The 15,506-nt window shown below is 42.4% G+C and overlaps 3 protein-coding genes across 7 annotated transcripts in view; 1 reads left to right on the forward strand and 2 right to left on the reverse strand.

The window, feature by feature from the left end:
• LOC121685544 overlaps positions 1 to 6,276 on the reverse strand; it is a 10,711-nt gene extending 4,435 nt beyond the window's left edge. The window contains exons 1-2 of the mRNA XM_042066138.1: positions 5,837 to 6,276; positions 5,695 to 5,754 (exon numbers count right to left, since the gene is read on the reverse strand). Of these exons, the coding sequence (XP_041922072.1) occupies positions 5,695 to 5,754; positions 5,837 to 6,276 (500 nt within the window). The remainder of the gene's footprint in view (positions 1 to 5,694; positions 5,755 to 5,836) is intronic.
• On the forward strand, positions 4,021 to 6,480 carry si:ch211-217g15.3 (uncharacterized protein LOC368914 homolog). Of its 2 annotated transcripts, none has more exons than XM_042066342.1 (4): positions 4,021 to 4,093; positions 4,371 to 4,437; positions 5,059 to 5,096; positions 5,724 to 6,480. In XM_042066342.1, the coding sequence occupies exons 1-4, from the start codon at positions 4,086 to 4,088 to the stop codon at positions 6,247 to 6,249; spliced, it is 639 nt and encodes a 212-aa protein (XP_041922276.1). In that variant the 5' UTR covers positions 4,021 to 4,085; the 3' UTR covers positions 6,250 to 6,480. The 2 variants fall into 2 exon arrangements, with proteins under 2 accessions (XP_041922276.1, XP_041922275.1); XM_042066341.1 differs by having other exon boundaries at positions 4,069 to 4,127.
• A 519-nt stretch (positions 6,481 to 6,999) lies between these two features.
• Positions 7,000 to 12,947, reverse strand: fuom (fucose mutarotase). 4 transcript variants are annotated; one of them, XM_042066350.1, is made up of 6 exons: positions 12,807 to 12,947; positions 12,322 to 12,390; positions 12,108 to 12,178; positions 10,114 to 10,212; positions 8,917 to 8,990; positions 7,000 to 8,292 (listed from the first exon to the last, which is right to left on the reverse strand). In XM_042066350.1, the coding sequence occupies exons 1-6, from the start codon at positions 12,889 to 12,891 to the stop codon at positions 8,226 to 8,228; spliced, it is 465 nt and encodes a 154-aa protein (XP_041922284.1). In that variant the 5' UTR covers positions 12,892 to 12,947; the 3' UTR covers positions 7,000 to 8,225. The 4 variants fall into 4 exon arrangements, with proteins under 4 accessions (XP_041922284.1, XP_041922286.1, XP_041922282.1 ...); XM_042066352.1 differs by lacking the exon at positions 12,322 to 12,390; XM_042066348.1 differs by lacking the exon at positions 8,917 to 8,990.
• Positions 12,948 to 15,506: the final 2,559 nt, after the last annotated feature.

Here is a 15,506-nt window from a genome sequence, read left to right on the forward strand (position 1 = left end):
TCACCCGATGCCAGTCACTGATCGCAATTTCAAATTTCGGGAAGCTTCGTTCAATCTTTTTAAGTTTTAAGTGCAGTAGGCCCCTATCTGCCCCCTTTGGAATTATATCTCAAGCCTATTATAAGGTCCAGTGCGTTATGTCCTGGAATTCGGACGTGCTCAAAAAGAAAAGAAAAAACACTTTTTTATAGATGGTTATGAGGAGCAATATGAGTCTGAACTCCGTGTCATTCAGACTCAACCCTCTTGTTGCTTTGATATCTTTTTCGTTGTCGTTTGAATGTCGTCAAGCAGGCATGTTGCGGTTGCAATTTAAGTGAAATTTCTACAGTAGGCCTACAACATGCAACATGCTTGTTAGGCTGGGCTACTGTCTTGTACAGGTAAATGTTCAACAATTGCTGGTGTGCAGGTTATAATCAATTAGCTAAATCATTTGTCCAGCTGTTTTAAAAAAAATTAGTGCTACAGTACATTCAAACGCAAAAGGTGCTTTGATATCTTTTTCGTTTGAACGTCGGCAAGCAGGCATGCTGCGGTTGCAATGAATGAGGATGATTGGTTTTATCTGCGGATTTATTTTTTGCATTATTTTGAATATGACTCGCTCCAGTCTCAACAGCACGTCTACTTTTTCCACACGCATCTCAGTTCTAACACACATCCCCTCTCGCTTTCTCTCTCTCCATCCCTGCACACGGGGCTTTCTTAAAGGAGCTGCACCATTTTACAACAATTGCATCTACATTTTCATATTAGAATGTTTTGTCTGTTTAAGTGTAAGCTTAAACTACCGTGATCAATTTAAGTTCCCGTGCCCCCGCTGAAAGTCTCATGCGCTTATCGTTACACTATCACATCTATAAGTAACTGTGACAAATAGGGTATAATATATATAAACTCACGCTATTGTATTATCATATATGTTTGGTAATGGCTCACTGCGTCATGGAAGCAGTTAAGTCAAGTCGCATCAAAAATAGTAGTGGCAGAACTCCCAAGTGACACCTTGTGGTTGTTTGTGTCAACTGCAGTTTGTGCCATTTCTGCTGAGAAAATGGGGTGCATGATTCATGAAGGAACCCGTCCAAACTTAACTGGGACCCACTGTATAGCAACTACAGCAACACATATAGCAACTACAGCAACACATATAGCAACACATATAGCAACACATATAGCAACTACAGAAACACATATAGCAACATATAGCAACACATATAGCAACTACAGCAACACATATAGCAACACATATAGCAACTACAGCAACACATATAGCAACACATATAGCAACTACAGCAACACATATAGCAACACATATAGCAACTACAGCAACACATATAGCAACTACAGCAACACATATAGCAACACATATAGAAACTACAGCAACACATATAGCAACACAGCCGTAGCCCACTGGTTAGCACTCTGGACTTGTAACTGGAGGGTTGCCGGTTTGAGCCCCGACCAGTGGGCCACGGCTGAAGTGCCCTTGAGCAAGGCACCCAACCCCTCATTGCTCCCCGAGCGCCGCCGTTGTAACAGGTAGCTCACTGCGCCGGGATTAGTGTGTGCTTCACCTCACTGTGTGTACACTGTGTGCTGTTTGTGTTTCACTAATTCACCGATTGGGTTAAATGCAGAGACCAAATTTCCCTCAGCAACTACAGCAACACATATAGCAACTACAGTAACACATACAGCAAAACATATAGCAACTACAGCAACACATACAGCAACAAATATAGCAACTACAGCAACACATATAGCAACACATATAGCAACTACAGCAACACATATAGCAACTACAGCAACATAGCAACACATATAGCAACTACAGCAACATAGCAACACATATAGCAACTACAGCAACACATACAGCAACACATATAGCAACACAGCAACACATATAGCAACACATATAGCAACTACAGCAACACATATAGCAACTACAGCAACATATACAGCAACACATATAGCAACTACAGCAACACATATAGCACAACTATATCAACTACAACACAAAGCCAAGAGATTATCATGCCATATAGGCCTTTATGCATAAGTGCAAGAGGATAGGCATTCTTTTCACCCTAAATGGCCAGATGTCTTAACTTTACTTACGTTTGTCTCTAATTATGTTGGATTAAACAAGCTCTTGCGAGAACTCTGGATTTCCTGGGTAGGATTAAACATTGATTCTTAAGATATGATACTTGAGCGAAAAGGAGGCAATACACCTGCCACATGGGCCCACATGATGAACTCAAAGGCCAATGTGTCTGCAACTGACTGGGTGTTGCCCTATTATCCTCTGAGATTGGGTAGCGGCCTAAAACGCGTTGCATAGCATCACACTAGCGTGTTTAAAGCAATCACAGCCTGATGATTTAATCTAAATAGCCCATGTCCAGATGCAGCCAAAAGTTCAAAAGGAACTGCGCCACGAACAGCGACGTGGCCCACGCGAAACTATGACCGGGCTTTGGCGGTACACCGGCCTGTAGGGAGATTGATAGCAATTTGGTGATCGCGACACTCTCACGCTCTCTGTGATTTCGCCCTCATTAGTGAACATAATTGTGTTGTTCCGTGGTGAGTGCGAGCGTCTGGCAACAGCTTTCCTAGAGTCATCTGCCTTCAATCTGTGCGCGCTCACAACTGAGAAACATGAGTCTAGGTGTGGGCGCTTTTAGTCACCATACTGTAGTCAAAGCCTCAAACGGAAAATAAACAAGGTGGTGAGCATTTTTCCAACGAGGAAAATATGTACTGAAGCGCGGTGTGCTCCATTTGTGCCAATCTCTGGTTAAAACATCCCAGTTGTTTTCTCACAATACCTACACCTCTTTACCCGGAACACAAGCCATCTGAGCCGAATTAGACTCATTTCAGTCTCCGCATTCATATCACACAAAATACCGGCGCGCATAATTTACGCGCCCTCTCAGCGCGAGCAACAGCTGGGGAAGAGGAACAGGCGGGGCGGTAGCGCGAGGCTTCGGCGGCATACCAGCGGCGCGATAAACATAGCGAGGCGCACAGCTGCAGACTCCAGCTGTAGCGATGTAAATTAAATAATTGTACAATTATTACAACTTCCATTTGCCATATTTCAGTATCTCGCTATTGAATTTTTCTGGTTGTGATATAAATCTGGATTCCAGGAAACATTCCGTCTGTCACTGTCGCCTCGTGCGAGGATTATCCATTTATTGCATAATGATTACATGACGCACCGAACACCAAAGACTATAGCCTCCACACAGCTCCAAACGCTTAATTATTACCATTATGAGTTATTATATAAAAATATTCTCTCTTTGGTGCCTAACATTCCATGTGCGGTTGGATGTATTAATGAAGCATTTTTGCGAAACACTGAGATGAACGCGCCTGCAAACCTTCTGTTTACAAGCACTTGCGCTATTTGCTTGACATCGTACTGCTGAGGTTAGGTGATGCTAAATGATAACTTACTGAGGTTAGGTAATGCTAATTCTAAATTATAACTTACTGGGTTTATCGGATCCTAGCCGTCCGCGATGTTCCTCTGCACGTTTCTTCTGCACGGGCTTTCTGGTCTTATCTGGTCTGGTTACCTTGGTGATGTCGTGTATTTTGCAGATCCGTCCGTATTGGTTGCATCGTTCAGAATGTGTTACTGTAGGTTTGGTTGCAGAAGCCTCAAGAGGCGATTGTGCCACTGGCTCTTGTTGTCTGTGGATTTTATTTGAATGCTGGCTATAAAGCAAATGGATAGCTTATCGTTATGCCCCGTTAAGTAAACACGCAAATTGTCAGTGGGAAAAATAAGAAACATGAGAAATACAAATAGAAATATTTGGTTATGATAGCCTACTGACGTCAAATCCAAGTTCGTCGATGTGTTTGAATGCTGTGTGTGTGAGCACAATGTAATAAATTGTATAATTTAATGGATAACTCTGCAGAAATAAGTTGAGAGTCCAAAGACCATGTAGAGCAAGGAAGTTTGAACTTTGAACTGTTTTATTACAGGATCGCAGCATTTACTGTCGGGCGCATCACCATGAAAGCATTATTGAAAAAGTCCAAGGGCCGTCATGTTCAGGTGAGTTGCTCTGACGGCGTCGTATGTTTTCATGGTAAGAATTAGGGAATTATACTCATGACTCTGGAGCCAAGCATCTTAATGACAGAGAGCATAATCACGTAGACCTCGTCTTATGGTTTCACTAATTCTAATGGTTTGTTAGTTTTTTTTTGCTAGTCTTTAAATTCATATGAGATTAAAGGAATAGGTCGCTAAATGGCAATTGATGATTTTGATTCTCTATTGGACTGCGTCTAGTTTGTTTTGACGTCATTATTACATTTTGCGCTTTAAGGTTTTCACTTTTGGTCGTAATTTCCCTGTTGGTGTACGGGGCCTCTTCAGAGCCGCGCAGCGCATGGGTAAGATTGTGTAAACAGTCCTCTACAGACGTTAAAAGAGTATTTGTTGGCAATTTCTATTGGGGAGGAGGGGGGGGGGGGGGTGAGAAGACTATTACAAAATCAACACCAAGTTTGCAACAATGAATTCAAAACAGAGCAATCGCCTTAATATACGTCAATTGTTTAGGGTAGCCTGAATGTTTTATTATTTCATGATGGGACCCTAGATAGGCTTACATGTTGCAGTTCACAGTAAATCATAAAGCCACAAGTTGCCCTTATAAAGTAACAGAGACGATGATTAAACTGTTCCTATAAAATGACACATTTAAACATGTATTTCCAACAGCTGAATTGTCAACACAAGTTTATTGTTAATCATTTCACTTTATAAGTCCAGGCCCATAGGCTGCTAATACAGAATAGAACAGCTTTGTCTGTCCTGGTCTTATCATAGCCTAGTTTGATATACCTTCGTGACTGAGTCATAGACCTGTTGATTTAATATTTTGATAAGCTCTGGATGGTTTAATATTAGTAGCCCTACAGTTCATAAGTTAAAAAAAAAAAATAGATGAAGAACTTTAATAAGGTTAAAGATTAAAGGTGTGTCATGGTGATTGTTTTTACTTTTTACAGGGAAAAATGGATGACACAGCAGTCCAAGAAACTTTAATGTAAGTAAACATATGATGTTTCTAAATGCGACTTAGCAAAACAATTAAATAAGCTATATCACTGAACACATGCCGGTGGGGGGGGTACAACAGTAGGTCCATTTGGTAATCTTTTTTGTCGGACATTCTTTCTCTGAGGTCTTGGTCAGGTTTCAGTCTGAACACATAGCCAACAGAGACACACTCACACACACACACACACACACACACACACACACAGCCAACAGAGACACATTATGCAGGATTATTCCTATTTCATAAACCCATGTGTACACACACACACACACACACACACACACACACACACACACACAGCCAACAGAGACACATTATGCAGGAGTATTCCTATTTCATAAATGTGTATGTACATAAAGGAATTTCATACCTCCACATCCACACAAGATTGCCCCATGCTCAAGTTTATGACAACAATCACACACACACACACAGGACTATCTATGTTCAATAGACGCAACCTGACTGACCCTAACTAACACACACACACACACACACACACAGAGGACTGTCTAAATTCAATAGACACAACCTGCCTGACCCTAACTAACACACACACACAGACAGATTGGTCAGTTCTCACCTGTGTGTATTGCGGCGGCCGTGTCCCAGGTCTGTTGGGGAGGACAAGCTGCCGCTGGGGCTGAAGGAGGTGGAGCCCCCTCAGGACATGGACGCCCCCGACCTGGACATCGACCCGTCCATGCTCATCTGGAGGGCCGTGCAGGAGTCCCGCCGGCGTGCTGTAGAGGAGGCCCGCGCCCACGTCGGTGCCCGCGCTGATGCCCACGCTGATGCCCACCCCAGGCCCGCAGAGGACCACCATGCCCAGCAGCCCCGCGCTGCAGCGTCCGGCCCCCAGTACCACCAGGCCGAACCAGACATGGACGAGGTCTACCACAACTTCCCCGCCCAGGCTGGACCAGCGGAGCAGACTGACCGCCTGGCCCAGGAGACCAGGAGGGGGCGCTATGCCCAGGCAGAGGTGGATCTGGACGACATCTACCATGGAGACCAGGGGCAGCTGCAGGTGTTGCCCCAGGTGGAGCCAGAGCCCCAGGATGACGTGTCCATGCCTGACCACAGGGGGCGCTCTCTCCCTGAGGAAGACCTGGATGATCTCTACCACAAATACTGACCCAGTGCTCCCCACTGATATGTGCATGTGTGTGTTATCATGTAGACAGGAACTGATTTGTAAAAATCTCTTTATTTATCATTTTCCCTCCAATATTGACAATAAAAATCTTGTAAAAGAATAGTCAATGATCTGACTCATTACACTCTGACAACTAAAGCTGCATGAAGTGGAAATAATACATAAATGACATTAACTGAAAGAAAGAAAAAATAAAGACTTTACAATCAATGTGGTCAATAACATCTTTTAACCGTTCACACAGATTATGGAAATGAAGCTTTAGTAATTCACACACTAATGATGTTGTGAGATCCGGATCTGGCTTTGATTTGCCTCCTTCCCCTCAGGCTTGTCCCACGGATCCATATTCACACACACATTCCCCTACTTAACACGCTCATACTCACTCATACATTACTTAACACGCTCATCAATACTCACTCACACATTCCCCTACTTAAAGCGATGGTTCGGAGTAATTTCACCCTAGGGTCCGTAAAAGTCCTGGCAGGAAGCGATTACATCAACGTTTTTTGGTATATCCCTGTTTTTAATATTTTTTTTCCGAAGTGTTTACAACTTAGTGTTGACTAATAATTGTTGCAAACTGGTACTACGAACAAAATATTAGTGCATTCCTGGATCTACATCCTTATGCATGCTTCCTGCCAGGACTTTTACGGACTTTTCCCAAATCACAGAAGTAACGTCGACGCAGCGGTAGATAGTAGCAGATAGTAGCATCCATCAGGCAAGTGAAATAAACTCCTGGTGTACTTACAAACTTTTCAATGCCTTGTTTTATGAGTACAGAACATAGTTGTACTACTGTAGAAGTTTGGTACCATTCAGGGCATTATTAGTGGGGTCATTTACGAGATACTAAGTAGGTTCCATTACGCCTGCAGAAAGTCATCAGTTTCTGACAGCGCTACTCGACCAGGGTTTGACCAAGGGAGAACAGGTTCTGGGAGGGTGTTTGGCTCGGGGTCATGGTGCAAAGGACCCTAGAGTGAAATTACTCCGAACCATTGCTTTAACATTTCCCTACTTAACAGGTCATCCATACTCACACACACACTTCCCTACTTAACACGCTCATCCATACTCACTCACACACTTCCCTACTTAACACGTCATCCATACTCACTCACACACTTCCCTACTTAACACGTCATCCATATTCACTCACACACTTCCCTACTTAACACGCTCATCCATACTCACTCACACATTTCCCTACTTAACACGCTCATCCATACTCACTCACACACTTCCCTACTTAACACGTCATCCATACTCATTCACACACTTCCCTACTTAACACGTCATCCATATTCACTCACACACTTCCCTACTTAACACGTCATCCATACTCACTCACACATTTTCCTACTTAACACGTCATCCATACTCATTCACACACTTCCCTACTTAACACGCTCATTAATTCACTTCCCACATTCCCATCATTTCCGGTGGAGAGAATGCGGAGACACACACACACTTCACGGGGCGATTACATCACAACACGAGAGTGCTGAGGGTTTAGTTACAGCTACAGATCTGTGTGATCCCTCCTGACGCGTCTAACCCAAACTCCACCACAATGTTTCTGATGCGTCTAACCCAAGTATGTGTGTCTGTAGAAATGTCTTCTTCCCTGCAAAGCGTGTGTGTGTCAGTAGAAATGTCATTTTCCCAGCCAGTCCAATAAACTCCTTGGGTGTTAATAATGCTGTTAGAGCTCAGCAGAGCAGAGGAGCAGGAGTCCAGCAGAGGAGCAGCAGGAGTCCAGCAGAGGAGCAGCAGGAGTCCAGCAGAGGAGCAGGAGTCCAGCAGAGGAGCAGCAGAGGGCAGCAGGATTCAGCAGAAGGCAGCTCAGAGGAGCAGAGGGCAGCAGGGTCCAGCAGAGGAGCAGAGGGCAGCAGGAGCCCAGCAGAGGAGCAGAGGGCAGCAGGGTCCAGCAGGATTCAGCTCAGTTCCCCAGGTGGGATCACGCCTTTCTTTATGATCAGGTTGCCATACAGCGCCGTCTCCCTGACAGAGAGAGAGAGAGGGAGACAAAGAGAGAGAGAGAGAGAGAGAGAGAGAGAGAGAGAGAGAGAGAGAGAGAGAGAAAAGAGAGAGAGAGGGGGAGAGAGAGAGAGGGAGACAGAGAAAGGGAGAGAGAGACAGAGGGAGAGAGAGAGAGAAAGAGAGGGAGAGAGAAAGAGAGAGAGGGAGAAAAGAGAGAGAGGGGGGAGAGAGAGAGGAAGAGAGAGGGAGACAGAGGGGGAGAGAGAGAAAGGGAGACAGAGAGAGAAAGGGAGTGAGAGAGAGAGAGAGAGAAAGGGAGACAGAGAGAGAGACAGAGGGAAAGAGAGAGAGAGAGACAGAGGGAAAGAGAGAGAGAGAGACAGAGGGAGGGAGAGATGTTCAGTAAAAGTTACGCAGCTTTGCAAAACTAAAACATATTGTAACAGTTCCTGGTAACGTTTCTTTTTCAAGAACAAAAGCATTTAGAAAGCATCTTTTTCACACAAACACACATACAAACACACACACACACACATACATACAGAGAAAAACATACACACATACAGTACAGTATAACAAACTCTGAAGATCTATTAAAAGCTGTTAATGTGTAAATTAGTTTTAACTACTAGGGCAATATCTTACCCCGTTGCCACGACAGCAAACGCTTTCTTGGCTCTCTCATAAAATGCAAATCTCTCCACAGTCTCTAAGCTGCCCTTCAACAGAAAGAGGAAATACAATAGCACATTAGATTACATTAGTTAGTTTCCCCTGGGGATCAATAAAGTATCTATCTACCTCTCTATCTATCTCTCTCTCTCTCTATCTATCTATCTATCTCTCTATCTATCTCTCTATCTATCTATCTCTCTATCTCTATCTCTCTATCTATCTATCTATCTATCTATCTACCTATCTCTCTCTCTAGTTAGTTGTCCCACTCTTTTCATTCTTTTCACATTTTCCATCCTACATGGTCACAGACATGCAGACACATACAGACATGGTCACAGACATACAGACATGGGAATGACACATACAGACATGGTCACAGACATACAGACATGGTCACAGACATGCAGACATGGGAATGACACATGCAGACATACACATTACATACATCATAGGCATTTGACACAGACTTTTACATAAATCATTGGGGGTTTCATGGGAAACACATACATTATTGCACTGCATATATGTATCTGTGGGGCTTTGTGTTGTTGAGTGTTTGTATTCCTAGGGGGATTAGGCTTCTGCTGAAGCGGGCTTTATTGCACCTTATGCTTCTAAACCTCCTGCCAGAGGGTAGGGGTGAGAAGTAACGGTTGAGTGGGTGAGTAATGTCCAGGGATATTACATAAGTGATACGTGTGATGGCCTTAGTGTTTAGTTCTTGTAAGTTTGGGGTATGCAGACCTATTATTTTGGTGGCAGTATTGGTTAGTTGAGTGAGTTTGTTAAGTTTTTTTACAGTAAGCATGTTGTGGATTACACATTAGTTAAATATAATAGCACATTAGATTACATTAGATTACAAATTAGTTATATACAATAACATATTAGATTACATTAGATTACACATTAGTTATATACAATAACATATTAGATTACACATTAGTTATATACAATAACATATTAGATTACATTAGATTACACATTAGTTATATATAATAGCACATTAGTTATATACAATAATTAGATACACTAGAGTAGCAGCCATGCAGACATTCTACAGTTCTACAACTGGAAAGCTTAAAGGGCGATATTATCCTAGCCAAGCCTAAAGCATATGCATAGGGGTCATATATATACACACACACACACACACACACACACCTGTGATCCTGCCTGTTTGATCATTTGGATGTATGTGGTCCACACTGGCGTCTCTACACCAAGCTCCTTGTCACTGTCCACCAGGTCCATCACAGCTGCCTGAAATAGAGCTGTCAGTCATCAGTACACCCAGTTCCACAACCCTGAGTCAAAAGCCACACACACACACACACACACAAACACACACACACACACAGGCACAAATCATCAGTACATTCATCTCCACAACCCAGAGCCGAAAGCCACTAATACTAATTCTGCTTTTGAGAGTCCATACATTTCCTCTTCACAGTCCATCCAGTTTCCTCTTAAAGGTGCAGTCAGGGATTTTACGCGATGCCAAGCCCATAACATATTTTGGCAACTTCAACATTCATCTCTTCACGACCGCTAGCTGCGCATTCTATGAGTACACTGTTTAAAAAAACAGTCTCAGTCTCAGTCCACACTGTAAAAAAACCCAGCCTCAGTAGGCAGCCCAGGCTCCAAAAACTGGAAACAAACAAAGTGGGGGCAGCCTGTCCCCCAAACAAAAACAAAACCCTGTGTGGGGTTTCTCAGGGGAACACAGAAGGTAGGGGGGAGCTACCTCTCTGGTGTGTTTCGTTTGGTTCTTGGTTAAGATATAAGGTACGTAAATATAATGTATGTTTCGAATATACTGTAAACATAAACACAAACGCAACTTCCCGCGGAATCCCTGACTGCGACTTTACATTTACTCTTAAATGTATGTGCATCATCTTAGAGTCCATACATTTGCCAACAGACATTAAAGGTGAGGTTTGTGGCTTTGATTGTCATAAAATAATAATTAAAAAAAATGACGTACATGTGGCAACTTATTACACGGCTCTTCATAATGCTGCAGAATGCTCCATTCACTTGAATGGACCTTCCCAACGTTCGGTGGTCTGATATTTCTCGATAACACACCGTTGCTAAGAATAACAGACCGCTGTCAAGGAAAATGTTTTTTGTGCTTCTTATTCATGTCTTTCATATCACTCCCCAAGTAGTCTTGTCACTTCTTGCACTGGAACTTCATTTAAAAGTGAAACCAGACGGTTGATCAGCTGTGTTCTAAAGAATGTTTGATTCAAGTTCAGCGTGTTCAGCGTGAACTTTTTGTTTCTCAGCAAAAGCCATGATGAAACTGTAACAAATAAATGTAAAGAGTCATATCATGTGGAGTTTATTTTTTCGTTTTGGCAATAGCCGTGTAATACGCAGGATAATGTATAGAACATCGCAAAATAAGACTGTTCATCCTGTCTGGACTTATTTTCCCGATAATGACCAGCGTTCTATACATTATCCCTTACATATTGTACATATGCCAACATATTGTTCATACGCCAACATATTGTTCATGCCAACATATTGTTCATACCAACATATTGTTCATACCAACATATTGTTCTTATTTTAAATATTTTGAGGGAATAGAGAAGAGTAACAAAGGCCATATTACAATCGATTAGATTCAACCCTGCCAATGTGCTGGGTACGGGTACATACATACACATATACACACACACAGAAGACAATATAAGAATATTACAAAGTATAATAAATTATATTATTTGCAAAGAAAGTTCAACAAAGGTAAGTTGGCTACTGACCTACAGCATTTGATGTTATATCTTACAGTAGCCCATAGTGATGGACAGTGGTTAGTTACAATATGCAAATATTATGTGTTACATGTAGGCTAAATATTGGACATTTGTATTAGGGTTCTGTGAATCTCAACTCTGTTCCAGCGGTTATTTTTTACGTTTCCCACGGCCTTCCCATGCATGAACAGATGTATAGCGACGTCTGAAACACACGTTGCAGATATGCAGAACGCACAGGAATATTAAACACTTGGTTTTAATTGTATAGTCGACATAAGGTCATAGTATTATTGTTATTATGTATTTGTATTTCATCATGACACAACAGACCCGCAGTTGAACACAGGTGAGATGTAGTTAGTAGAATCTTACCGGGCTACGCACGTACGTGTCCAGAGGGAAGAGCTTCAGAATAGCTTCCAACAGCGCTGGGATCTGTAGACCTGTAATGAACACACACACACACACACAGTTGAGCTCCACATCTTTGACGTAAAATAATCTACCGTTTTAAAACATGTCACGAGGCCAAGTCCACTCTGCACACTGTAAGACTGGACGCATCCAGCCAATGTGTCCCACGTACCGTCGGCTCTGATCTCTATCGGTCCGCATTTACACACGGAGGACACAGGGAAGTTGGCATCCGCAAGAACTGAGGAAGTAGGAAGTACACAATGTGCAAACAAAGTGACAGATACGTTTGAAGTCACTGTAACGCTAAAGTAACAATGTATATTTTGAGGGAGAAATGCATCAAATGAATATGCAGTAAATATTAACCAGCAATGACCTATGAGCTTCAATGTGGCTAGCTAAGGAAGGAGGGGTGTTCACTTGCCTACACAACGAAAACTGATCATGCAGAGTTAAAGATAGATGAACATGACTGCAACACGGCCGGGCTTTGCTTGGAAAGTGGCATTTCTGTCGTGTCGCATTGAATTTAGCTTCCCCATGGCATTCCTCCTTCCCGAAGTCAAGGCTAACGTTAGCTCCTTTACCAATACGCTTAAAGCACCATGATTTCAGGTCATCATTAGTATATTGTGCCGTGCAGTGCTTACTTACCCAGTTCATCGCCATGACCCATCTTTGCCAACGCGTACAAAAGCTCTGGCGACAGGAGAGAAGGTATTCCTTTTAACACAACCATGGTAGCGCGAACGAGCTGTCACCAGAGCATTTGACACGGAGCAGCAGGCAGCGTGATCACAGTGGGCATTGATTGGTTCTTTGACAAGCTCCGTGATGGTGACGTTTAGCTTTCGGTAATATTCGTAGATCCGACACCACGGTGACTTTAAAAGCTTGACAAACGGGCCCGTTAGATTTGACCTTTTAAAATGTAACTAGGCCTAAACATGTTCAAACTGAACATGATCCTAGCCTAAATTAGGATATTAAAAAATGCAACACATTATTTCTTGTAAGAACTGCCTGGAGGAGGAAACGGCAGAGGAATATAATTCAACCCATCTTAAGTGCTAGTTACACTGACATTAATTGTCCCCACATGATTCAGTGTGTGACAAGATCATCTTAATGGTGACGAGAGCCAAGCTCACTATTGCCAAACATTAAGGAGGCTACAGTGGCAAGATTAATGCATGGGCAACTCCAACGTGACAAACCACATTTTAGAAGCCAATTCGACAACAACCCCAATCAAGCATAGCCTTCCATGGGAGAATTATGGGGAACACGGGGCTATAACTGCAATAACAAGCGGCTGTTTCAGCTCTTTATCCTGTCTGTTGATAGGTATGGGGTATGGAAGAGGACCTCAGCTCGGAGATACGAAAAGGTCTGCTCTGTTCAGATGAGAATACGTTTTAGTTAGCCAACTTAGATAGATAGATAGATAGATAGATACTTTATTGCTCCCCAGGGGAAATTCAAGACCTCAATAACCTCAATACCTCAATACCTCAATAACCTGGCAACCTCCTGAACTTACTGGTGTACATGTAAACTTTTGCCAAAACGTCATATTAATGACAAATGTCTGAACCAGAGTGTAGGCCTATGCTATTTTATTTATTTGAAAGACAACGCTTTTAGTCAAATAATTATTATGTATATTTTGGGGCAACAAACAAACCAACAAAGATGGCCAGCCAATTTGATTATGTGGCATGAATTAGGTATGGCATTCCGGCTAAATAAACGCATAACACACATCAACATACCTGGGCATATTACATCTGTCTGACATGACCCATATCGGAAAAAATATCATAATTAATAAGTTATGGAAATACTAATTTGGCCTGGCTTAAATGGGTTTCATAATTTATATATAAAATAAAGAATGATAAAGAAGACTATCAAAACGGCCCACTGTCTATAACAGCCAAATAAATAGGCCTATAAATAAATGAAATGATTATGAAATCTTAAAATATGAAATAACGCATGAAATAAATGTTATTAGTGTAATCACTTTTGAGTGTTGACAAGAATATTATTTTTTGTTTTTACCAAATGGGTAAAGGGTGGGATATTTACAAGCATGGCTCTCTTGATTCAACATTGCTGAACATTAGCTATAATGCTTTTCACATTTTAATGTTTGTTTTTGACACTCTAAGATTGAAATTGAATTCTAAGCCACAACGTTGTCTGTTGAAGTGTCTCTGATGTCAGGAAGGCCACATTATGAAAAAATGTCTCTGATCAAAACCATTCGCCTAACTCTCTTTGATGGGAAGATATGTGCTTAAAACACACCGTTGGAATTTTGGGCAGCCCATAAGGTTGCGTGCTGTTGCCAAACTAACGACGTGCAGAGACTGAACGGCCTATACGCAAAGCCCGCAGAGAGCTAGAGCTTAACACAGCGGACGTGTAGGTAGTGTTAATGACAAGTGACTTTTCCTCTTTCTTGTGATGAGGTGCAGCTCATTTCATTTGGAGGAAATTTGCCTTTATTCGGCTCAATAGACGCATCGAAGCAGCTGCGCCAAAAGTCAGAGAAAGAGTGGTGAGAGAGTGAGAGAGAGAGAGAGAGAGAGAGTGATGGGGAAAAGAAAAGGGGCTCGGAGGAGCCAAGACTGTCTGATCAGTCTGAAAGCTCTTTTCTTTAAGCGGGGAGCCATGCTGCGATCTCTTTGGTTCTGCTTTTTTAAATGAGTTTATCACGCTATGAGGGTCTGCGCTGCGGCTGCCAGAATGTAACGTTTTGCCCCCTTTGTCTCCGCGGAGCGCCTCAATTGGGCCTACATTTATTATTTTGACCTTTCGTTAGCAGGGGATAGACATCAAAGCGGAACCACTGTTTTGCTCTCTTTAAGGAAACCTTTGTGCTCTCGCCGCGGTGCGGACGGAGCCGTTTTTTCTCTGCCTTTTCAGAAGTTTTGTTCCAAGGGTTGGGAAGAAAGGGCGCTCCGGGAGCATACTGAATGAAAATAAAAATCAATTAGGCTACGGACCTGTGAAGATATAGTGAGGCGCCGTGTGAAGAAGCCGAGATCATAGAAGGAAAGTGTCTTCAAATGATAGAATGGAAATAAAAAAAACTCCCCACTATAATCGAATCCGCTATGGCCCCTTTCTCTCGCAGACGCCTCAAATATTTCGTGTCTTAAAAAGTAGGTATTGTGATGTTCTGGCATTCTACTCGCTTGGGATGGTGCCATGGAATTTATTTGTGCAATTTATTTCAAATTTTGGTAAAATGACTCATTTATTATTTGATTTAAAACACATAAAACAGCAGCATAGCCTAATCAGTCAGTCTTTTCCAGAAATGCACAAATGGTGAAGAGG

This window comes from Alosa sapidissima, chromosome 16 (genome assembly GCF_018492685.1).
Source record: "Alosa sapidissima isolate fAloSap1 chromosome 16, fAloSap1.pri, whole genome shotgun sequence".
Taxonomy (NCBI): Eukaryota; Metazoa; Chordata; class Actinopteri; order Clupeiformes; family Clupeidae; genus Alosa; species Alosa sapidissima.